The following is a 25,373-nucleotide window of genomic DNA, read 5'->3' on the forward strand; positions in this document are numbered from 1 at the left end:
TATTTCTTCCGATCTGGAAAACTTTGGAAATCCTCATAAACAACGCTCCAGCGGTGATTATCGTCTGAGAATCACCGGTCGCTCGACTAATCACAACTCGAGAAACTCTATATCCAAGTCTAAAGTTATACTAAAACGGCATTATCGGTATCCTAACGGACATTTTACATTGTCCTTGTGCATGTGAATAGACGTCATTGGTTTACTGGGATGCTTATTTTTGTTTCGAAGACCCTTGCTGGAAAGCCCAATGCCCAGACAACAAGCAGTGTACAGTTGGAGAAAACGGTAAACCAAAGTGCGCATGTCAGTCTGAAAGAGATTGTCCGCTGACCGTTGATGTAGTATGCGGTAGTGATGGCGTTTCGTACATTAACTTGTGTGTGATGAAGAACAGAGCTTGTGTGAAAGGTTTGCCGATCACAGAAAAACACAAAGGATATTGTGGTAAGTGGGTAAATGTAAAGTAGTGGATGTGATAAAACACGTAGTGAGACAGGGATAATTACCTGAAGTAGACAGACAGAAAGACAGACAGACAGACATGCTGGCAGGTAGAAGAATAGACAGACAGACAGACAGACATGAATGCGGAGCAAAACATGCTTATAATTACTGTTCTTATATAACCAGGAGCATGCGCTCTAACTGATACATGTCGTTATGGAGCCCAGTGCCTCTCCAATTTCGATGGAACAGTCACGTGTGAATGTGGCAGAGAAAGCGACTGCCCTGCTGGTGACGACAACGACGTTGTATGCGGCGATGATGGAGAGACATATCAAAGCAAATGCACAATGGATGCTGAATCGTGTATGACAAATATGAAGATAAGCGTTGTACACAAGGGACCGTGCGGTATGTTTTCTTTTTCTTGTTTTAACCGTTTCTTTTGATCATCTTCAATCTTCCTTCTTGGCTTTCTCACTTTCCTATAATTCCCTGCCTTCCGTAAAGACCAACTGGGGCAAGCGACGTTTATGCTATCAAGCCTCTCTCCCTATATATAATCCATTGAAACTTTTAAGTCCCTTTTTTCCCGCTATATATATGTATATACTGGACGGAATCAGCAAATGTATATTTGTTTATTTATAAGTTAAGTTGGATATCCCAAGCGAGTGGCAAAGCTACCAAGTGTCACATGTACAACAAGATCCCCCAGAGGGGGAGGGGGGTTGATCAATATAATGAGCCTTATACCAAGCCACAGGAATCCCAATCAGGATGCTATCATAATAAAATGCAAACAGGGGGAGAAGTATAAAAATCCTATTCGTGAGCAAATATTCCATTTATTTTACATGTGTATGTTGATTTATTACCCATTTGAAAACCACATTGTATGAAATGGTAACAAAAAGCATTTGTAAAGCAAACAAACACCAAAAAAGACCCGCATGTCCTAATAAATGATAATGTCTTTTTAGGAGCCTGTCGACCCAACCAGTGCGACTATTACGCTACATGCATAGGACAATTAAATGGTCCATCAATCTGTCAATGTCCAAAGAGATCTGACTGTTTACAAGAAAATAATCCTGTCTGTGGCACTGATGACCAAACCCATCTCAATGAGTGCATGATGAAGGCTTACGCATGCGCAATGAAGCAGAACATCCGCGTTAAGCACCAGGGCCAGTGTGGTAAGTCACGAGTTTTGTAGTTTATATACAGAACGTTGTTACTACTATTTTCATAAACATACGAACTCACTAGCAGCGAGCTGCACGCTGAAATTTGATTTTTCGCTGCCGTCAATCAAAACTAATCGTTGATTTACTGATTTTGACTGGCTGCAGCGAAAATTCATATTTCAGCGTAATACTCCAGTTTCCAGTTTTCTGTTACTCAAGGTTAGCCTCGATTTTGTGTAGAATATTCATGTGTTTAGGTAAAGGTCGGTGAAATTTTGAAGTGTTTGTATTGTGGAAGTTGTGCATTCTTTACTTTACCGCTAGTATTTATTATCAATATTTTACGTTGAAATATGGCTCACCCTGAGAAATTAATCTATGATTAAGGAAAACAGGGGTATTTTACAGGATTCTTGAGGTACATGTTACGTCATAGCAACCATGTTAGTTGACAAGACAAAAAAGCATTCTTCATTAGCTTCTCTTGTTAGATCAACCAAGATGGCGGCTGTTTCATTGTTATTTATATCTCAAGGGATTTTGAGTCCTGTTGTTGCACCCCAATCATTGGACAATGCTAATTCAATAAATACACGCAAAAACACTAAGATAGAACACTAAGAACACTAAGAAAAGATAGTTTGAGGAAAAAAGACACCGAAGAGAATTATGACTACTTTGTCTAATCATCCTCTTAATCTCTAGGTCCTTGTTCAAGTATTTTGTGTACTGGTGGTAGACATTGCGTGACGATACAGGAAGGCGTGACAAGCCGCGCGGAGTGCAAGTGTCCTTCATATAAAGACTGCGCGCGTGATTTCAAACCTGTTTGTGGTTCTAATGGCAAAACATACGTCAGCGAGTGTCGCTTGAGAGTCGATGCCTGTAAAACTGGATCACCTATAACTGTAACCAAGAAGGGATCTTGTGGTATGTACACTTTGTTCTTATCTTAGGATTCATTAAGAGGGAAAAGATGGGAGGTAGCCCAAAACGGAATCTTTTGGTATGGAAACTTCGTTATCTTTTTATTCGTTATGTAAAAAAGGGGAAAATGGGAGGTAGCCGATAAATGGATCTTTTGGTATGTGCAATTTGTTCTTATCATTCGTTATGTATAAGAGGGAAGGGATAAGTCAGTTAACTAGATAAGAAAGTTTGGAGTGCAGGAATGGGTAGTATTTTTTGATCCCAGACTCCTAGACGAGATAAAATATACCAGGTCACCAAGTCCCTTGGAGTCGTCATTAGTCAACATTAGGTTTTTCAGTTTTGTTTTTGTCTTAAAATTCCATACCTTTGTAATTCATTGTCCAACAGATCCATGTGTGGCTGCTAACTGCAAGTACAATGCCAACTGCATCAAAAGGCAAGATGGATCAACCGTCTGTGAATGCCCCGCCAAAAACAGTTGCCCTTCTGTGAGGAAACCTGTATGTGGGTCTGATGGCAAAACTTACGACAACGAATGCAAAATGAAGGCCGAAAGCTGCGCTGGAAGTGATGATGTTAAACTTGTACACAATGGACCTTGCTGTAAGTTATATTAGAAGCCGATTTTCATTAAAGTACCTATGACACCTAACTCAAAGATTTCAGCAATGTTTGTAAATGATGTAAGTTGAATAGTAATCTATTTTTATATGGTTTGAGTGTACATCTTGGAGATATCAAGGTTTATACTTCCAATATGTTAATGATGTGACGTCAAAGGAGACATCATTAAATATACAAAACTTTTCTGGGACAGTAAAATGTCTTGTATAAAACATCATTGTCTTACTTAGGATTTAAAGAAAGGTTCTAGCAAAAAAAAAATCATAGTAATCTGTGTTTCGATTTCCATGTGATGGCAGATAAACTGAAATGCCTCCTTTGACGTCACGTCATTAACATATTGGAAGTCTAACCCTCGATATCTCTAAGATGCATTACTCAAACCATATAGAAATAATTTACCATTCAACTTTTCACTTCATTTAGAATCAATGCTGAAGATATTGAATAAGGTGCCATAGGGACTTTAAATGTCTATGTTGGACTAAGAAATAATGGTATTTTTACACACTTGACCTTAACGAAATGCATTGTTGGGCGTCGATATCTGCTTGGACCAAATCCACTTGGGCTTGCTTAATGTTTTGTCTTTTTTAGACCACATGTCATTCTTTCGAGAATAACATTCTTTGTTTAAGTTGTATCCATATTCATGTGCCATCTCATGCACAGCCGATACACTATAAAATGATCTGAAATGGGAAAACAGTGGAATAGGTCTATAACGTGCACTTCTCACTAGTACGAAAACCGCTCTATATATATATATATATATATATATATATATATATATATATATATATATATATATATATATATATATATTGTTCAAATATCGCAATGGAAGTAATTTACTAATTATCTATGTATTCCACATTCTCAGCACCTTGCTCGTTCTCGACCTGTCATGAAATCAACGGTACCTGTGTTGCATCTGACACCAAAGGCACCGAGTGCCTATGTGTTCCTGTAGAGCGTTGTCCACGTGGACGAGATCCCGTATGTGGAGATGACGGAACAACATATGATAGCCAATGCCATCTCGAGGCCACATCATGTGACACCAAGACACCAATCAAAAAGCGTGCCAATGGTCCTTGTGGTAAGTGGTACTTTGTCTTTGGTATGATAAAAGAGATTTTTAAAAATGGAAATCGAAATTATAAATGTAGATTTTATTTGGGGAAGGTTATAATTGACGTGAACGTAATTTAACATAAATGAAATGGTGATACTCTTTGATTATTGTCTATCCCCAGTATAGACAATTCTACATTTTTCGTCCGAGTACATCAAAGGTAGATTTTCAGCGCCTTGTATTTTTGAAACCATGTGTTTGGTCTGGTCGCGTGCAATTGAGCTTACAGGGTCGTTAGCAAGAAAAACCGATATCCACCAAATGTACCAACTATTGCGTGTAATCAAAAAGAAGTGTTATCCAGGTTTGTAATCATGAAATATTTTTTTCACAGACTCGTGTGCCAAGAAGAAATGTCTGTACAATGCCAACTGTCGCGTCATCTCTGGTGGAGCAACTGAGTGTGTTTGCCCGACGGTTTGTCCTCGTGTCTTTAAACCAGTGTGTGGAAGCAATGGTGTGACCTATGACAACGAGTGTATGGCAAGAATAGACTCTTGTCAAAAACAGGTTCATCTCGACTGGAAACCTGGACGATGTGGTAAGAATACAATTGACCAGTTGCAAATTACCGCTGTGTTCCTTGATTACAGACTCATTTACTCAGGCTTAGCCTTGTATCAGTGTTTAAATATTCACAAATACCAACAGTAAAGTTAAGAATGCACAACTTCAACGATACAAACACTTTGAAATTCTACGGATCTTGACTAGAACACGTGAATATTCTACACAAAATCGAGGCTAAATGAGCCTGTAATCAAGAAACACAGCGGTAATTGGGAACTCGAAACTGGTCTATTGAAGAAAAAACAAGAATGTGTGAAACAGAACAACACTCAACCCAAGTTTTGATCTTAGTTGTCGATTAAAACAGAGAAACAGAAGAAAAACTATTTTAGGTTGCAAGAGGTCTTCCAATTTGATAGAACTCTGAAACAACCTCTGGGCAAATCAAAGTAAGGGCACTGCTAACTCACAGATCGAAATGGGAGCTTATGAGGTTTTGAAAATGGGGGAAAACCAGAAAACCGAAGAACAGCTTCTTTTCTACCACTACCACTACCGTCATCCTCCATGATCCCCATGTCATGTAAGCCTAGTTTCTTTCCATGTGGGAATGAATAAACCTTTGAACTTTCTTTTTCCGCAGGTGTTGTAACAGCTCCCTGCTCGGTGCGCAAGTGTCGCTTCTACTCCAAGTGTTTGTTCACTGGCCGTTCTCTTGAATGTCGGTGTCCCGAAGAGAGTGATTGCTCAAAGCGAGCAGGACCTGTCTGCGGGCTTGACGGAAAGATAAAGAAGACCTACGCAAGTCAATGTATGATGGAAGTGGAAAGCTGCTCGATGGCAAAGAATATTAAACTTGTTTCATTTGGACCATGTGGTGAGTGCCTTTAGTCACTTCTGGAGTAAGACCTCGTATAGGACTTCGTGTTCTCTTGCTCCCCTCCTATGGCGTTAAGCCCAAATGGCGTAAATAAATAAATGAATAAAATGAAATTGAAAATCATTTATCATTTCGGCCTTATTTGATGAAAGGCAAGTGTAGGCACCGTGAGACCAAGGTGCAGAATTCTACTCCAGGGTGGCAGAAGAGCATTTGAATTACGATCTCGTTAAATATCACATTCAATTTGTAATACAGTATAGGCATTTTTAGACAACATTATTTTTGTCTAATTACTTACCTTTGTACGACAAAAAAATTTTTTGTACGCGGAACGTTAATACCAGCAACATTCATCCTGCCATTCCAACCCAGCAGTGCTGCAGGAAACGTTACAGGAATTTTTTGCCCGTTCCACAATTGTTCAACCATTTAAGGTAACTAACGTATAACCTCGATGTTTTCACAGCTGCTTGTACCAGTGTGACTTGCAGATATTATGGTAAATGTGAAATTACGAAAGATGAACGTACTACATGTATCTGCCCTAAAGAAGAATCGTGCTCTCGTGGCGTCGATATGGTGTGTGGTACAGATGGACGTTCATACCTGAATGAGTGTATCATGAAAGCCAAGGCCTGCAAGAGACAGCAGGACATCAGAGTAGACAGACAAGGATACTGCCGTGAGTAACTTTAATATTTCTATCTCATCTATGAGCTTAATTTTTTAATGAACTTTAATGATCTTTTGCGATACCAATTTGGTGCCAGGGCTTTCGACGTTAGGCATACTACCTAAAGAAGAATTCTTAATAGGTTAATATTATGTGATATTTATCTCAGATATCTGTGACTTCGTCAAATGCCTTGGTCACACCCACTGTTAGCATTAACCTAATTTGTTAGGGCTTTCGACCTTAGATATATTGTAACTGAAGGAGAAACCCTAATATATTAATATTATTTGATATTCATCTCAGAAATCTGTAACGTTGTCAAATGCCCTGGCCACACCCACTGTTTCCCTAAACCCGGTGGAGAGTACGAATGTCGCTGTCCCAGGGAAAATGAATGCCCGTCAGGTGGAACTAAGGCATGCGGTAGTGATGGAGTGACGTACAAAAACAAGTGTTCACTGAAGGCTGAGGCTTGTCGACAGCAGAGGATAGGAATTGCTACACCGGTGAAGCTTGTCAGGGATGGGGATTGTGGTAAGGACGTCCATAACCTTTTTTTACAGAAAAAATAGTAGATCTATGCTTCAAATCCTAACACTGGCTCATTCACTCATATCACTCGTTGATTCCATAAACACAGGTTCCTTCAATTCTCTGTTTGCACGTTACGTCATCACCGCCATATTGGTGGTAATTAATAAAATACTTTTTTATTAGCTTCGTTTGTTGTTACAACCTACATTGCGGTCACGTCTTTGTCTTTTGGCTCTTTCGATAATGCTTAGAAACCATCACAATTAGGTTTACTTATTATTGCTAAGTTCTAGTGTTGGTATCAACAATACAATATGAGGGATAAAATTACAGCAAAATGCACCAATCGAGTTTAAAAGGTCCTCCAATGCTCTAATTTCGTTTTCAAATTTGTCCAAAGCGTCTTGATCCTATTGTAAAATTTGCAAATTTGCTTTCAAACTAACCGGACAAATGTGCTTGAGAAACGTGCTAAAATTCACGCAGATGTAGACGTTTTCCCCTAGTGTCGAATGCACTTCGTTACCTACATTAAACGGACTAAGTTGTCCTGAATTGCAGTAGTTCGATACCATTCGTTTTCTTCCTTCATTTCCAGGAAGCTGCGATGATGTCCGTTGCCAAGACAACAAAGTTTGCAAGTTGAAATTTGGTCGAGTCACTTGTGAATGCCCGGATACAAGCTACTGTGACAAGAAACCTGACCCAGTGTGTGGAACAGATGGACAGGAATACTCTAATGAGTGTCTGCTGAAAGTTGTTGCTTGTAAGAAGAAAAATGGACTCAAGGTTGCTAACAAGGGAAAATGCGGTAAGATTTGCAAGACTGTTTACGATGTGCAACGGAGAAATCGTTGCCAAGGTAGAAACAATTCTACTTTTTTACAACGATTGCTGCAACCTGTCTCGCAACATTTTTTTTTTTTTCAAATTGCGCTGTAGGTTACACGCTGCAATGCTCCATGCAACTTGTGTCGTAAGGCCGTTGCGAGACAAGTTGCAGAAAAAATTGCTCCGTATTATCGCTCTTTTACTCAGTGTTATCCTCCTTTATATTTTGAGAAATCTTGACTGGAGTATTAAAGAGGTCATAAGAAGAATTAGTAATTCATAAATTTTCATTAATTTATTTTAATGATAAATTCTTTATTTGCAGGTGGTGGATGCAGCCTTCACAAGTGTCGAACATACGCCACATGTTACGAAGCACCAGATGGCTCACCGATATGTGTCTGTCCAAAGAAGAACGACTGCCCGTCCCTGATCCAACCCATATGTGGCAATGATGGAAAAACCTACCTTAGTGAATGCTTTATGAAGGCCATTGCGTGCCATAAGAAGTTGGGTACTAGGAAAGTGAAGGATGGACATTGTGGTGAGTAGATGATAATATAGGTTGTACATGTATTCCGGGCCCAACTGCTCACAAACACCTCTAGAATAAAGTGAATTATCATATGACCCGTATCTACCCGGCGCGCGCTCTTAAAAAAACCTTCGGGAAAATGGTGTGAGGAGGGCCGTACGGATTCGTACGGATTCTGCTGGAAGCCTGCGACCGTTTTCTTTTTTTTTTTTTTTTTCGTGAGGGTCATATGATAAAATGCTTATTGACTGAGTTAGGTCGGGCTGTACATGAAACTATTTGGCTCTCGGTCACTCGTACGGCATCACCTCGAGCCAAATACTTTCCCGTACGGCCCTCCCACTCAGTCAATAAGTACATATTATCATATGACCCGTACGGCCCTGCTCGCGCGCTCTAATAAAACCATTTGAAAAAGTCACGTGATGGGGGCCGGACGGGTTGACGTAAGCGGGCCGGAAAAACCCGTCCGGCCCTGCTCGAATCCGCGCGCTTTCTCTTTTTTATCTTTTATTTACTATTTCTTTCTTTCTTTTATTTTTTTATTGATTTTTTCGTGAGGGTCATATGATAAAATGCTTATTGACTGAGTTAGGTCGGGCCGTACGGGAAAATATTTGGCTCTCGGTCATTTGTACGGACCTCGCTGTGCTCGGTCCGTACGACATGACCTCGAGCCAAATATTTTCCCGTACGGCTCTCCCACTCAGTCAATAAGTACATAAAATGTTCTCAATGATTTAATCTGAACATTGGACAACAAATCCTGTAACGAGGAAAAGAGAAATCTTTATAGGATTGGTTTTCGTTTTAGAACCGGAAGTCATTTTTCGTTTTTCGTTGACGGCACATTTTTAAGCTTCGTAATCCAGTACTCCGGGATTTTATTTCACGCCATTTTGTCTGTTGCGAAATGTTTATCAGCTGAATCGCAAGTTACTAACAGGATTCTTTCTGCTTGACAGCACATGGTGGTCAGTGTTTGACCAGCAATTTGGAGCAAATAATGAGATTCAAATGCTTTTATCAGCTGATTGAAAACCATATACCTGGCCTCCTGTATCGCGTAATCGATAGAAAACGTTCATTTTGATACGAAAGAAAAGGAAGTAAAATATCTATAGACCCCTTGCAGCACGTTGGAATGCCGCTCAATTTGGAGGACATAGCAAAAGGTTTCCAATTCTGTGGAGATTGAAATTCATTTGTTTTGTCCTCCAAATTGAGCTGCTTTGACGTCACTTATAAGGGGTCTACATACCACCAGAACTATTTTTTCTCTTCAGATCCATGTAAGTTGGTGACGTGTCAGTACTACGGCAAATGTGAAGCCTTATCTGCTGGTGGAACACGATGTGTTTGTCCTCGTTTGTTGGATTGTTCAACCAAAGTCGACAGAGTTTGTGGATCCAATGTTAAGTCGTACCAGAGCGAGTGTCATCTCAGGGTTGATTCATGCACCACGAAGAAGAAAATAAGAGTGCTTCACAAGGGCTATTGTGGTAGGTGAAATAAAGCATGAACCAATTATTCGAAATATTAGCCTGACTTAGATCTTCATGATGAAATTGTATATACAACCAGACCACCCTTAAGCCCTTTCATCCAACCATCGGTCTGCCTGCCCACCAACCAACTGATCCAAATCTTATCGCTACACTGAAACAACCTCTAGACTGATCTAAGTCAGGGCACGGCTAACTCACAGATTGAACACTGAAACAACTCTGGGCTGAAAACCCTCGAATCAAGGGAGAGACAGCTTTTCTGCACTGAGACAAATTCTGCTCACATGTGATGTTAAGTCCAGGAATTGGACCCGAGTCCCCAGAAGTGAAAGACGAGTGAGCTACCGATACGCCACCATTTCGTCCGCCCATATATCCATCCATCCATCTATCCACTTTTCATTTTTTTCCTTTAATCGTTTCTTTTGACCTGTCTACCCATACACCGACGGTAGCAAGTACTAACTATTTCTTATTTTCTTACCCTTTTTTCTTTTTCAAGATCCTTGCTCAACACACAAGTGCGATAAATACCACGAATGCCAAGTCATTAACAACAAGCCGGTTTGTCGGTGTCCCCTCTGTACAAAGCCCGGTAGCCAGGTCTGTGGTAGCGACAAGAAACAGTACACAAGTGAATGTATGCTGAGACTGGAGGCATGTACCACGCAAACATCATTGTACGTGCTGAAGAAGGGAGCCTGTGGTAAGCAAAGGATTTGAACTTGTTTGGATTGTAATCGCCTTATACACCTATATTAATCTAAAACGTAGGCAATAGGCGAAAAGCAATAGGAAATAGGTCATTCCAAGATCCAAGAATAGCTGGAATGACTTGTGTTTCTGCTTCTTATTCTCTTCAAGAGCGTGGTCCTCAGTGTTGACACTGATTCAATGTTCTTTGTATTCAACGAAACCATTTCCATGTCGGAATAACCTATCGCCTTTTTTTCTACATATATACATATAAATTTGCAAATCCTACACATACTCTTTCATACAAAAGAAGAGAAAAGAAATTATACGACGGAAGAAAAAAAAAAAAAAGAAAAAGACAGAAAAATAAAAAAAATTGATTACTTAATTTATTTATATCCCTTTCTGTGTTTAATTTATTTATTTTCCGATTCAATTTATTTGATTTCCTTTTTTTTATTTTTTTATTTTTTTTTCCTTTTTTTTTTTTTTTTTTTTTTTTTACCATTAGTTTCCCTTTCCTCATCTTATGCCTATTTTTATATATTCAGGTATTAATTATTGTTTCTTACTTTCTGGTTCCATAGATCCATGTGCATACAAAAGATGTGGAGAGTTTGAGAGATGTGTAGTCATGCCTGGTGACAAGGCTGAATGTATCTGTCCTGATTTCACCGAGTGCCGCGACAATTCTCCAGTGTGTGGCAACGATGGCAAGACGTACCTCAGTAGATGTCACTTGAGGGTGAAAAATTGTATTCGACCACCCACGACTGAGATCGTACATAATGGAGAATGCGGTAAGTGTGAGGGGAAATGGGTTCCCTGTGGTATTTTTGAAGTCGTTCAATGAACTCGCAGATCGTGTTTTATCAGGTCTAAAACCTGATAAAACACTCCTGTTCACTTATTAAACTATGCATAAATATATATATATATATACACTTGATTGCAGAAAGGTTGTAGTATACATTTATACAAATACCTAATTTATTCAGTATATTTAATGATATGCAAAACAGAAAACTCGCTTTATTTATTATTTGTTTCATTCAATGAACGTCAAAATATTTTATTCTTGTGTTTTATATCCTACAGATTATAAATTAATTGGTTTTGAGGGTTAAAAAAGTAAAATCGCAATATGCATCTCATTAGGTATTTGTATAAATGTATAAATGTGTACTACAACGTTTCTGCAATCGAGTGTATATATATATATATATATATATAAGAAATCTGTGAATCAATTTTCCGTAAAACAGTGCTCAATACATCGATAGAAGTAGAGCAGAATATTTGTTTGAGAAGAAAAAGTCAAGACAACATTTTTCCCGACAAGCCTGTTTCGTGAATTGCTTCACTCTTCAGGGGATTTAATGATAAGAATATTCGTTACTATCATTTATATAGAAAAAGTATACATAATTAATTAGTGGATGTAGTTTAGCTGTTGCGTAATAATGCTTTGTTTCTGTGGCGGCATGAAGATACAAGTTCGTTGCGCTTAAGTTTGTTGCTTTTTTTAACTCGACTGAACTCAGCAAATACATCTGGACTCTCAAGAACGGTAATATCAGCTACTCCATTTTATGGCGCGTCCTATATTCAAGCTCCGCCTACAACAGCTCCAGCAAAAGATGTAACCTTTGTCTTAAAGAAAAGTTTCTAATAATTTATCGACCGGAACTCTCATCATTAAATAAGCGCAACGAACTTGTATCTTCATGCCGCCACAGAAACAAAGCATTATTACGCAACAGCTAAACTACATCCACTAATTAATTATGTATACTTTTTCTATGTAAATGATAGTAACGAATATTCTTATCATTAAATCCCCTGAAGAGTGAAGCAATTCACGAAACAGGCTTGTCGGGAAAAATGTTGTCTTGACTTTTTCTTCTCAAACAAATATATATATATATATATATATATGTAAACAATACATAGAAAGCAAACTAATGTTAAAACTATAAAAATGCCCAGGATATCCACTATCCAGAACACCCTTCAGCCCGAATACCTTTTGAAGCCCCAATACTCATCGTGGTTTAAATTACATTTCAACTCTGACAGGTAGTGTTTGCAATGAATAAGTTTGTTCTGTTATTTTCATGTTTCAAATTCAGGTCAAATCAATAGTCCTTGCTCTCTTACCCACTGTCCATACAACGGGCGATGTGACGCATCCACTGGAAGACCCGTATGCCAATGTCCTCGACTCGAAGATTGCCCTGAACAAAATACCCCCGTCTGTGGTAATGACCGTGTGTCCTATAGGAATAAGTGTTACATGATCGCCTTGAACTGCCCGAAGAAGAAGTTCGTTAGAGTCAAAAATGTTGGGTATTGCGGTGAGTAAATCATAATTCGTAGTGATTTCTTTAAAAAAAATAGCATAGCCTGTTAGTATGTGTACTGCCACTTACGCAACTGCGGACACGAGAGAAATTCTTCTGCGCATGCTCTAAGTCCGTATGCAAATGAATCTAAAACGTCTGGGTTTCAGTTGACGTGGCTGGAAACCATACTTTTTTTTAGTAATTTTGGCAGGGTTTGAATGCTCATAACATTCAAGCATAATGTTTCTTTAAGGCCAAACATCCTGAAACTTTGTCAACAGGCTAATCGCGCGTATGCTGTTCTTTCTAGTGATGAGGTTGCGTTTTCTGAAACGTTTACTGACTTGGTTTTTCAAACTTGGACCCAGTCCCTTTCTCCGAAAATAAACATTTTTATTATTCATAATAGTTCGTTTTATCAACCATAAATTTTAATAAATATGATCCGAGCTTTTGGCCTACTCGGCCATCCTCAGGGAAATGAAAAACGTTACAATTGATTTTTATAATTATCATTATTATTATTACAATCAATCAAAGCTTACTTTCTCGACCAAACATCCTGAAACTTTGTCAACAAGCTCATAGTATGCTGTTCTATTTTGTGATGGGGTAACGTTTACTGACTTGGTTTTTTCAAACTTGGACCCAGTCCCTTGCTTCGAAAATAAACATTTTTAATATTATCATTATTATTATTATTATTGCAATCAAGCAAAGCTTACTTTCTCGTTTCATTATATTCTGTTAGCTGCCTGTGCCTTCGCGCAGTGCCATCGCATACACGCCAAGTGTATTACAACAATATACGGAACAGCGCAGTGCGTCTGTCCATCGCTGAGTGAATGCGCTGTGTTCAAGGGAGAGATTTGCGCCAGTAATCAGAAGACCTATACCAGTCAATGCCATATGAGAGTGGACGCATGCAAGACCAACCAGGCACTGAAGGTTGTTCGAAGAGGACGATGCGGTAGGTGGATTAGCATTAGTTAAACGTAGCCCGCGTTTAAAGAAATCTTATATTTTATAACCATTACTCCTCGTAAAGGGATCTTCCTTGAGGTTCGCTCCACACGACCTACCACTACAGTGAATTATCCATTTACAACACACGACAGTCAACTCTCAGGGGTGGAATTAGGGGAGTGGTGTTGATATCTACTGTATTATTGGTGTTTGAGTTTGTGAGCAAAGGCCGCACCCACTTCTAAAACAAAATGCCCGGATGGTGCACCCTCGATCCCCTAGAAAAATTCTGGATCCACCCCTCGTGTCTCTCGTGTTAATTTTTACGGGGAGGAAAACCGGAGAACCCGGAAAAAACCCTAGTGGCAACGGACTGAGAACAGATCAGCTCACACATGTTGCTCAGCCGGCAATCGAACCCGCGATAAGGCTAACTACGACTAAAAGCCAAATATTTGAAAACACTTTACAACAATCTAAAAAGAAATAATTTCTTTATAACTAGAAACGTGCAAGATCAAGAACTGCCAATACTACTCTACATGTTCTATGGTCAATGGTAAAGCTCAGTGTAACTGCCCAACCTCTGCTTCGTGTAAAAGTGTCTTGGAACCAGTGTGTGGGTCGGATAACAAAGATTACAGAAACCAATGCGAACTGCAAGTCCGCTCGTGCAACCTGCAAATATCAATTACAGTCAGATACAAGGGACTGTGTGGTAAGTCTGATCAGCATTTTTTGCACCCTTTGTACACTTCTTTTTTCAGCTTTATTGTATGTTTTTATAAGATCATATCAACCTTAGTACACGAGGCTAACTTGTTGCGCATGCTCGTCACGCATATTTATGGCGCATGCGCTATAGTTCTGACTGGCGCTATAGGTCTGACAGCAGAATCATAAACGTAGCGCTAGATCTGTATTTGTTTCGTCGATCTTGCAAACACGATACTTCCGTGTTGCGCAGGCGCTCCAAACACGTTTATGGCGCATGCTCTATAACTCAGATCAAAATTATTGGGACAAAACAGTATCTGTACTTGTTGCCAATACTAAACTTCCGCGTTGCGCATACGCCTCCAATATACCCATAACGCATGCTTTATAGCTCACACGGTCATAGAAGGTCACGCAAAAGTCATGCAATTATCTTTCATAGTTTATTAGTAAATTTTGACTCATAACGGAAGGTCCTTTAGTTCTTTTACTTAGGCTCAGGTCAAACGTAGAACTTCACATGAACTGATCCTAACTAATACAAAGATTAACGAGGCGGTCTTCTTTGATGTCATTAGGTTCGGCTCATGTGAAGTTCGACGTTTGATCTTAGTCATAGTGTCACGAATTAGAATATATTTTTCCCAAGTCTTGAGCTAAACATTTTTTCTTTCTTATTTTCCCTCCTCGATGCGTCGACGCTGATGATCCACAGCACGAGGTAAGTGAAAGTGTCACTTGTTGTAAAAAAGATTTTTTTTACCTCAACTTTAAATTTTCTCGCTTTCTTGATTGGTCGAGAGCCATGGTAAATAGGACGACATACCACGCAAAACAATCGGATTTTTTAAAACTTTACTGTGATGTGCAAGAAAAACAGGTGGACGATTAATGACTGGAGATGCCTGGCTGCCGACCGAAGGATGGTCAAGACTTTTTATCGTGATTCGGTTCCCGCCAAAATTATCATGCCAAAGTTTTCATGACTGGATGGATTCAAGATTTGGCTTCCAAATAGATTATTTCATAATTCGCTTGATCCTTTAGTTGGTGGAAGACATCATGCTACTGATGTGATGAAAATACAAAATTTGGAAAGTTTTTTTTTGGAAAAGAGAACCAAAGTGTTTCTATTTTTATCTTCTTTCTTGGAGGTCTTTTCTGTTTCTTCATATTAAATCTATTCTTCTATCCATCAGTCTATCTATCTTTCTGTCATTCTGCCTGCCAGTCTGTCTGTCTTTTTTCATTTGCCTGACTCACTGTCGCTCTTAGTACTTCTATATTTTGTTCTTATATATAATTTGTATTAGAAACAGCACTCTAGCTCTCTAGCCATTCTAGCCTTCCCGTTTGCCATACGTTGTGATAATAATGCTTAACCCTTATTCAATATTTCTGCCTATATCTATTACCTTTACCTAAATAGTCCATCCTTGCACATACATGAGCTGTCCACTCTACTCAAAATGCATTCTCAACGACGACCTACGAGCTGAGTGTACGTGCAGCAAGTCATGCCCTTTGGATTATAAACCAGTCTGTGGAAGCAATGGTAAAACATACCCCAATAAATGTGCCTTCGAACAGGCTTCCTGTCAATCAAATGGGAGTGTTTCTTTATTGCACAATGGATTTTGTAGTAAGTACATGTTATGGTCAGTCTTTAAAGAAGCTTGGTCTAAGAGACTACAATTCTCTGATGCTATTCTAGTTTCCATAAACTGTAACAGCACTCTTGACAATGCCTTGAAGGAAAAAAAGCAGACTTTTTTATGCATTTTTAACTATACCTTTGAATAAGTCCATCCTTTTCTCAACTTATTTCAAGACATATTTCCTTGTTTTCTGCAGTTCTTCTAAATATCTTTCTTGTTAGAAAGATAGTTAGTTTTCTTGTTAGAATTTCTAACTTACCAATTCGATCATCCTGTAAATGCCAATTCAATCATGGAGGAATTCAAGGGCCACAGGCTTTTTGCCTTCGCAAAACAAGGACGATTTTACTTTCCATTCTTAATATTCCCAAAGGTTTTTTTTTCTTCATTTCCTTTTCCGTATTTTCTAGCTTATTTTATTTGAATTTCTCTTGACTTTTCCTTTCCTTCGTATCTTATATCTTTGTATGTTCCATTCGTCTACTCCCAGCACCTTGTTCTACTGTGACATGTCAATACTATTCCAAGTGTTTCCCGCAGTCTGACGGGACGGGTTTGTGTATCTGTTTGACTGAATGTCCCGTAGACCAGACAAACGCGTCTGTCTGTGGCTCCGACAGAAAGACTTACTCGAGTGAATGCGCAATGAAGGCGCAAGCCTGTCGAGAGAGACAAAATATTACAGTGCTTTTCAAAGGGGAATGTGGTAAGTTTTTATCTAATAAAATGCCTGGATAAAGATCTGTCTGTCATGAACTTTTAAATCTATACGTCAATTAGACCTTAAACTACTTCTTTTTATCTGATTTGTTTCTCTATCGGTCTTACTGTCTATCTTGTCGGTCTGTCTGTTTAGTCTGTTTGTCTGATATATCTCCGAGGTCTGGGTCTGTCTAGTCTGCTATTGTCCGTCTGTAGGTCCGTATGTCTGTCTGTCTGTCTATCTCTTCTTTGCAGACTACATGTCTTACCTATCAGCTTCTAACTCTTTCAATTTAGACGTATGTAGCCGTATTAAGTGCCATCAATATGCTTCTTGTGTTAATCACCTTAATGGGACTGCGAGCTGCGCATGCTCTTCAAAGTGTCCGCTGAAGTACGATCCCGTTTGCGGCACAGATGGCGAAACGTACGTCAATACTTGCCTTCTGAAGTTGAAATCCTGCCAAGATAACAGTGATCTGTCTGTGGCTTATAGTGGAGAGTGTCGTAAGTTCTGATTTGAAATACTTACTTGGACTATAATTTTTTACAGCTAAAAGACATCTTTTCTCCTTTTTTTTTTTTTTTTCTTTTTTTTTTTTACAAACTTGGACCTTCGCCTTGAAATCTGCTGTCTTCGTATGCCGTTTTTATTAGTTTTCCAACTTTTCTTTTTTCCTTTATTTTACCTTTGTTTACAAGCTACGCCAATTTCTTCCTAGAGAAATACTAACGTTTCTTTTTGTTTTGATTTTCTCTTCTTTTGTTTTTTTTCTTTCCCGTTTTCACCCTTATCTTGCCAAAAGATGTCGCAAAATGCAAACTCCGTCCTAAAATCAAACCAACTTGTGTTTTTGTTCTTAATTTCCTGAACTTTTCTTTCTTTTCCATTTTCTTTTCCTTCCCCAACAAGTGCCAGACCCTTGTCTTGCCAAGAGATGTCCTCCCTATGCAAAATGCAAACTCCTTTCCAACAACAAACCAACTTGTGTTTGCGCATCTGAGTGTCAGCTCAGCTACAACTTTGTGTGTGGAACGAATGGCAAAACGTACCTCAGTGTCTGTGCTCTTCAACTGGAGTCATGTACTACGAATCAAAATATCACAGTTGCACATGATGGAGTTTGTGGTAGGATGGTCGTGCCATAGATTTCTTCAAATGCGATGTTTTCTGAGTTTTCTTGTTTTTTTGTTGTTTTTTTTTTGTTTTGTGTGTTGTTTTTTTTTGTTTTTGTTTTTTTGTTTTTGTTTTTTTTTTGTTTTTTTAGTTAAAACAACATGAGCAGAGCTACGATTTTGAATCGAAAAAAGTTAGAGATGTTTATAGTTTTCGTTCCACTCTTTTTCTTGTTATCTGACCTCGTAAACTTTCTTGTACAAAAATTACCTTACCAAGGACTCTTCTTCGTTCCTTCTTTTCTTGGTTTGTTTGAATTGTCGTTGTTAATTAATTATCTCTCTTTCCAAATTACAACTTGTGTTCTTAGTAAAAATTACCTATTTTGTTATGTTTCATTACTAAAACTCAATATTTGATTGCAGTAGTAAGTTTTTCTGAGTTATTCCTTTTAGTCTGGATCTTTGTTTAATTTCTTTCGTACAGCTTGTTTTTAATTTACTTCTTAAATTTACTTCTAAAATTGTAAATTTATATAACAAAATTAATTTTCTACGCACTTTTCTTTAACTACTTCTCTAGTTTCTTCTATCTCGCTGTAAAATCTCTTTTTAAACATTCCTCCTAGACAACGTTGCTTGTGGCAGTAAAAGCTGCCCACCATTTTCCGTCTGTCTGTCTGACCAGTGCACCTGCCCGTTATACTGTCCTCCTTCTAACATCACTGTTTGTGGCAGTAATGGCAAAACCTACTTGAACGAGTGCAATTTGAGAAAAGAAGCTTGTGAAATGAAGAGTAATCTTGGAGTTCTTCATCAGGGAAAGTGTTATGGTATGAGGGTAATTCTCGCTTTTGTTCTATAATATTGATCTAATTGATACTCTAATATCATCAATAATGATGGTAATAATGACAATGATAGCAATGCTTTTTTTTGTGTGAGTGGTTGTGATGTTAAAATAATTTTCATGGTAAGGTTTTATCAATAACGATGGCAATAATAGAAATGGTGTTGCTGTTGTTGGTGATGGTAATAGTTTTTATGATGGTGATCATATCGATAATCTAATGTCATCAATAACAACGGTGATGATGACAATGATAGCAATGTTGGAGTTGTTGATAGTGGTGATGGTGGTGATGATGATGATAGTATTCATGATGGTGATCATATTGATAATCTAATGTCATCAATAACGACGGTGATGATGACAATGATAGCAATGTTGGTGGTGTTGTTGTTGGTAGTGGTGTTGTTGTTGAAAGTGGTGATGGCGGTGGTGGTGGTGGTGATGATGGTAATAGTATTCATGATGGTCATCACATTGATAATCTAATGGTATCGATAATGCCGATGGCCAAAGACGACACTGGTATTGATGAGAAGTAATGTGATAGCATCCAATAACTTAAGCTTCACAAACTTGGCTACGTACTTCCTATGCCATGTTTCTCTTAAAACCTCTACTCTTGCTATCACTTATTAGACCCTTGTGACGCGCTTAAATGTCAATACGGCTCTACCTGTGTTCGTCACGCTAACAAGACCGCCTCTTGCGTCTGCCCAACCTGTAACCTTCGGTACGAACCAGTATGTGGTAATGACGGCTTGTCCTACTTCAGTGAATGTCTTCTCTTACGAAAAGCCTGTCTGGCTGGAACTACAATAACTGTAGTTTACCGTGGAAGATGTTGTAAGTTGAATTTTAATCACAATTCATCCACATTTGACAAACGATTCGATATTTACTGTTTTCACTAGCTTGGTGTCAGTTTGATTTATTTGGCAGCTCTTTTTTTTTCCCCCTGGTAGTTCTAGGGTGGAAATGCCTTTTCTTATCAAGATTTCCCACCCTACAATGATGTATAGTAATGGACGGCTCTTTGACTTGCATTCTCTAACAAATTCTCATTCTTTCTCATTTAGGGCTCTTTTATTTTCTCACACTGACTCTAAGAAAAACATTGTTAAATAAAATTTCTAAAGTGCTCAATCCTTTTCATTAGGCATCATCAAATTTCATTTTTTTTCCATGCCTGACAGCATTGTCATCATTTTTCCATTTTTCCTCATTAGTCCTTTTTCGTTAAGCTTGTCCAGACACCAACTGTCAATATGGTTCTCGATGCGAGGTCCGTGAAGACGGCTTACAAGTATGCACCTGCCCTGAAAAGTGCCCTCTTACTTACGACCCTGTGTGTGGAAGCAATAGAAAGACATACATCAACTTGTGTTCGCTGACAGCCGATGCCTGCAAATCGAAAATTAAGCTCACTGTGTCTTTCAAAGGCCGATGTTGTAAGTTCTATTCTATATCTTTATTCTCTTTGTGTTTCTCAAACCACTGCTGTGTTCTTTGGTACGTCTAGAGACCACTGCGATTTACCTCAGCACTTAGAGCAGACTTCCAGTCTCCGTTTTCCATTACCCCATTTTGCTATTTTCACCATATTCCACTTTAATATTTTTTTCATTTTCTCCAAAGATTTATTAGCTATCGCTTTTCAATTGTCTCTTTCTTGTTTCTGCTTTGGTTCAAACGACTGCCATCGTTGTTTCCATCATTATTTTTAGTTCTAAAGAGATCCTCGTGATCCTCTTTCCCAACCTCATCCTAATTCTAACACAATATTATAACTAGGTTAACTAGTGATGGTTTGTTTGTAATAATTCCCGAGAGAGTTAAATCGATGGCGGCGATGACATGACGTACAATCGCAAAATTTCCGATACAGTTTTAATATAATAACTAATTTTTTTTTTCATTCTTCATACGACCTCCTCTTGAATTCAACTCTCCTGTTTTGTGAAAAGATGTTGGTTGTTCTTCGACTAAGTGTGGGTTCTACTCTAAATGCATCGAGAAAGAAAATGGTCAGGCGGTCTGCGTGTGTCAACAACTTTGTGCTCTGTTATTTGAACCGGTCTGTGGCAGCGATGGACGCACTTACATTAATGAATGCCTTCTGAGATCAGAGGCTTGTAAAAAGCGACAAGACCTCGTGATGCTGCAGAAAGGGGCTTGCAGTAAGTTAGTTCAAGTCTGATATGAATGTATTATAATCTGAGCTCTTGTAGAGCTAGCTCCCTTAGAAAATTATTGTCCTGGGACCCCCATAGTTGCCCTATGATTAACACATTGGACTTGAATACGAAGCCGCCAAGGACATGATAATATTCTCTTGATGTTTATCAGCTCTTGTAGGAAAATCTTGCACTAATACTGACGTTTCGGACGCTAGTCCTTCGTCGGAGTCCAACATACTATTAGTGTCCCATTCTTGATTTGGCTTTAAGCATTTGTTTGACTTTATTTTCACATTTTCTTGAGTAAACCTTTTTACTATTACTAGACATGTTTTCTCTTTATCTTGTCTCTTGTCTCTAACAGCTGTAGCTTTTTATCGTTTAATATTACTACACTCAAATTTTGGAACATCCCTAATTTCGTTATACTCTATACTCTATACTCTTTCTAATGAAAGCATTGTTGTCTTCCATAAATGATGAACTAACAGGGTATCTCAAGGGATACGACGTTTTTCATATGGACTATGCCCTTTGTTTTTTTCCCTATAATTGTCACCTTTCTGTTCGACTTTATTTCCCCTCAGCTCCTTGTGCTCTTCTTAAATGTGACTACTATTCAACCTGTAAAGCTAAACTAGATGGAAGTCTCGAGTGTGTTTGTCCTCAAGAGTGTCCATTATCCTTCAATCCTGTTTGTGGAAGTAATGACCTTACTTATCCTAATGAGTGCACTCTGCAGAAAGAGTCCTGTAGGATTAAGAGACGTATCGTTGTGAAGCACAGAGGACAGTGCGGTAAGAGCTTTCGAAATCGATCGCATATCCATTATTTTACTTCAATACGTTTTTCGGATTTTTTCTCTCGCAAAAATTATGCATCAGCTGGACTGCATCTTTTATTACCAGAAATTCTGTCTAGTGTCGAGGATCTGTATTATGGTACATTCCTTGTAGCATATAAGCACCCTTATGTTTCTTCTCATCGATCAGTCTTGTTTGTTTGATCCTTTTTTCACTATCTCTTTTGGATCTTCATCTAGAATGTTCTGATGGTTCTTGTGGTCAACAGAACAAGCATCGTCAATTCAAGCGCTCTTTACACCTCTCTATTTCCAATGCCTTACTCCATAGATCTACTAACCTCTATTCATCTAATACTAACATATCTGGTAAGTGTTCTTTTCTTTTCTATCCTTGTTTTCTCTTTACCTTACTTCTCTATTACCTCTGGGTCGTAAAATGGTTCGAAAATCTCGATACTAAAAATAAAACAGAATGACGTAATTCACTTTCCAAAATAAGTATGCACCTCGAAGTTTAGAATAGCCTCCGTTGCAGACTTTCATGTGGTTTGCTTCCCTGTTGTGAGAGGGAAGGGAACCACATAATTCGTCTGCAACGGAGGCTAGAAATAAAATTTGGATCACTTGAAAATTTCTTTGTAATTGCTTTGTTCGTGACCTCTTCCCGCCAAAATTGAAGACCAGAAAAAGTGAAAACCTGCGATTGTGAAGAAGAAAAGAAGAAGACCTGTTATTATGACTGCATTTCAAAAACGTTAGAATTGAGATTGAAAAGTTATTTGAACCATAGCTAGAGATTTGACGTGTTTTTGCCGAGCGTGATGATCACTGTATGAAGAAACAAAGACCGGATGGCAACACCTTGTACAGGAAGAAAAGGTCTTCGAAACACGACCATCACATATTTTAGACGTCTGGCTTCATTCATTATGGTCTTAATAGAAATATCTACATCCATCCTTTTATCTATTCAATCCCCTTTATCCATATACCCCATCAATCTTTTTCATCCATCGTTCTATCTTTTTTCCATTTATTTAATCCAATTCTTCTTTTAGTACACATTTATATTCCTCCTTCAACCAAAAGCATCCGCCCAGACATTTAGATTTTTCTTCCTTTCCATCCATCCATCTATAGGCCGATCTTTGTTTACGATTTTTCCTCATTAGCATAAAAAGATTTCAAGCTACAAGCAAACCATGAGCTACAAGTCTTGCCACACGACCATACATTTCTTTGTAAATCATACCGCTTTCAAAAAACTTTTACTTCCAAAATATTGAACATATTACTCTCAAATTTTCAGTAGTTACTAAAATAAGACATTCTCTTTCGATTTCTGGAGTCGGTTTGCTTGTAGCTTGAATTTTTTTAATGCTAATGAGGAAAAAACGTAAACAAAGATCGGCCTATATTTTTTCCATCTTCCCATTTACTTATCCCACCATACATGCATCTTAGCAAAATCACGCCATCATGCAAACGGCTTATTCCAATTCATTCCTAACATCGTTTTTTTTTTTTTTTTTTTTTTTTTTATCATAACATTATATTATCAGGAGATTCCGTTGGTTTTGGTCCAACTAGAGTAGGCTATCTTTACTACAGTACGTTCCCTGGGCTTCCCACAACAACTTACATCTCGATGGACTTTAGACCTATAAGCCAGAGCGGTGTTCTTTTGTACGCCACACAAACACCCGACAGTAGAGGAAAGTACGATTACATTTACCTTGTCCTACGAAGAGGAGAAGTTGCCTTAAGGTAAAATTAATAGTGTTCATTTTAAAAAGCATCTAAGCTACACTGAAAATTTTTCTTCTCAAGAAGAACGTTTTCGAGTTACAAATTGCCCCTGTGTTCTTTGATTACAGACTCATATACTCAGGGCTAGCCTCGAATCATTGTCTAAGTATTCGCAAATACCAACTGTAAAGTAAAGAATGCACAACTTCAACAATACAAACACCTTCCACGGACCTTCACTGGAAGACATGAATATTCTACACAAAATCGACGCTGACCCTGAGCACCAGAGACTTTGAAACTGGAGTATTTCGCCTTGTTCTCGAATCAAATATCCCTATAAACAGTTGTTCGTTTTAGATATGATACTCTAGCTTATCTAAACATGTGGGATGCTGACATAACAAGAGAGAAGCGTAGGAAACAACGATATCAGGCAGAGTGGTTTTCGGCTTCTCTCGTGTTCTCTCATCCTAACTCTTTTAGATCAATATAAAACGGCAAATTTAAGAAAGATCAGATTCAGAGCGTCCTTGCTTAGAAAAAAATTCCGTGTCATGTGACACGTCGGAATGCACCTCAATTTGGAGGACAAATGAGAAGAATTCCAATCTCCTGAAAATTGGAAACCTATTGTTTTGTCCTCCAAATTGAGCTGCATTCCGACGTGCTGATGCAATGGGTCTATTGTTGATACTCTCATCTAAAATAGCATTTGGACCAATCAGAGCGCGCGTTAGAACTCAGCTAGTTATTTATAAATGATTTTCATTTTTCCACAGCTATAACCTTGGCAAAGGCCCAGTCGAGATAGTGAGCTCGAAGAATATTAACATGAATCAGTGGAACCAGTTACGGATAACTCGAAACGGTATTGCTGCCACCCTTGATCTTAACGGTGATGTAGTTAGAGGATCTGCACAAGCTGGGCTCACAAGCCTCAATCTTGACTCTGGTTACTACATCGGTGGTGTTGGAAGCCTCGATATTCCTAAAAAGTAAGCAACTAAAGCAAAAAGAAGTTTCTTAGAAAAATGGCTGTTCTGGAGTCCGAAAAGGCCAAAAAAGGTCTGATAAAAAATAGATTTGTTATGGAGCGGTTGGCAATCCAATTCAGGCCGAAAATGTTTCTTTGGGATCTGAAGTCGTTGCGAGAAAAAAAAAACATTGCTGTGAGGGGTAGGGATCGAAATCTTTTTTTAGTCATGAAAGGGGGCTCTAAATTTTTGTCATGCATACAAGGGGGGCTCTCAATTTGGTACTATCGTCGTGTACGGATTAACGAAGTGCGTCATAGGTTTCCGAACACACGAGTGGGACTTAGAAATTTTCGGTTCTCCTCACTTAGAAAAAAATTAAGTGAAGACACCAAGAATCGAACTCGGTACCTTCGGCACCAAAGAACTACTACAATGCCAACCCTAACCCTAACCCTAAACCTAACCCCTAGACCACGAAGTGAATTCGGTTGGGTGGTTTCATTTTTTAGTCATATTTAAACGATGTATCATCAGCGCGTGCACATAAATATTTATTATAGTTTAATTTATGCTATCGTAGGGTACGATTACTAGCCGATTACTTGAAATTTGAATTTGAATAGAATTCCCCTGACAATTCCCGTACACGACGATACAACCCTCAATTTGATTTTGAACATTTTCATCGGTTGTTTTGGGAGGGGGGCTTCAAAAATTAAGTTAAGTCCTAAACGAGGAGGCCTATAAAAAGAAAAGGTTTTTGAGGAGAAATCTTCATCCTCTCCTCCAACCTCGGCATA

The 25,373-nt window shown here is 38.5% G+C and overlaps 3 protein-coding genes across 3 annotated transcripts in view; all 3 read left to right on the forward strand.

Moving 5' to 3' along the window:
• LOC148913957 (uncharacterized) overlaps positions 1–14,932 on the forward strand; it is an 83,742-nt gene extending 68,810 nt beyond the window's left edge. The window contains exons 65-82 of the mRNA XM_089025660.1: positions 232–447; positions 634–858; positions 1,431–1,646; positions 2,343–2,567; positions 2,958–3,173; positions 4,078–4,296; positions 4,667–4,873; positions 5,486–5,719; positions 6,192–6,407; positions 6,705–6,935; positions 7,534–7,746; positions 8,092–8,310; positions 9,588–9,803; positions 10,312–10,515; positions 11,093–11,305; positions 12,638–12,862; positions 13,602–13,820; positions 14,322–14,932. Of these exons, the coding sequence (XP_088881786.1) occupies positions 232–447; positions 634–858; positions 1,431–1,646; positions 2,343–2,567; positions 2,958–3,173; positions 4,078–4,296; positions 4,667–4,873; positions 5,486–5,719; positions 6,192–6,407; positions 6,705–6,935; positions 7,534–7,746; positions 8,092–8,310; positions 9,588–9,803; positions 10,312–10,515; positions 11,093–11,305; positions 12,638–12,862; positions 13,602–13,820; positions 14,322–14,719 (4,112 nt within the window). The 3' untranslated portion in view covers positions 14,720–14,932. The remainder of the gene's footprint in view (positions 1–231; positions 448–633; positions 859–1,430; positions 1,647–2,342; positions 2,568–2,957; positions 3,174–4,077; positions 4,297–4,666; positions 4,874–5,485; positions 5,720–6,191; positions 6,408–6,704; positions 6,936–7,533; positions 7,747–8,091; positions 8,311–9,587; positions 9,804–10,311; positions 10,516–11,092; positions 11,306–12,637; positions 12,863–13,601; positions 13,821–14,321) is intronic.
• A 944-nt stretch (positions 14,933–15,876) lies between these two features.
• Positions 15,877–20,453, forward strand: LOC116301765 (agrin-like). The gene is made up of 7 exons (XM_089025661.1): positions 15,877–16,310; positions 16,682–16,897; positions 17,191–17,400; positions 17,807–18,022; positions 18,639–18,850; positions 19,495–19,705; positions 20,104–20,453. Exons 1-7 carry the CDS (start codon positions 15,980–15,982, stop codon positions 20,379–20,381), a joined length of 1,674 nt encoding a protein of 557 aa, XP_088881787.1. The 5' UTR covers positions 15,877–15,979; the 3' UTR covers positions 20,382–20,453.
• Positions 20,454–20,822: 369 nt separating this feature from the next.
• The window catches only part of LOC148913958 (agrin-like), a gene marked incomplete at its 5' end in the record, with an annotated part of 13,283 nt that continues 8,732 nt past the window's right edge, over positions 20,823–25,373 (forward strand). Inside the window, 5 exons of the mRNA XM_089025662.1 lie at positions 20,823–21,039; positions 21,627–21,836; positions 22,082–22,210; positions 23,407–23,611; positions 24,376–24,591. Of these exons, the coding sequence (XP_088881788.1) occupies positions 20,823–21,039; positions 21,627–21,836; positions 22,082–22,210; positions 23,407–23,611; positions 24,376–24,591 (977 nt within the window). The remainder of the gene's footprint in view (positions 21,040–21,626; positions 21,837–22,081; positions 22,211–23,406; positions 23,612–24,375; positions 24,592–25,373) is intronic.

Source organism: Actinia tenebrosa, unplaced genomic scaffold, assembly GCF_029948245.1.
Source record: "Actinia tenebrosa isolate PJP-AT-01 unplaced genomic scaffold, QUT_ActTen_1.0 PGA_scaffold0__85_contigs__length_37466705, whole genome shotgun sequence".
NCBI classification, from domain to species: domain Eukaryota; kingdom Metazoa; phylum Cnidaria; class Anthozoa; order Actiniaria; family Actiniidae; genus Actinia; species Actinia tenebrosa.

Excerpts from the sequence above, each read along its gene's own strand:
- LOC116301765 (XM_089025661.1), top strand. The coding sequence starts at position 15,980 with ATGAGCTGTCCACTCTACTCAAAATGCATTCTCAACGACGACCTACGA. Across the intron at positions 16,311-16,681 it reads AAAAAAGCAGACTTTTTTAT|CACCTTGTTCTACTGTGACA; the intron begins GCATTTTTAACT and ends GTCTACTCCCAG. Across the intron at positions 16,898-17,190 it reads GCTTTTCAAAGGGGAATGTG|ACGTATGTAGCCGTATTAAG; the intron begins GTAAGTTTTTAT and ends CTTTCAATTTAG.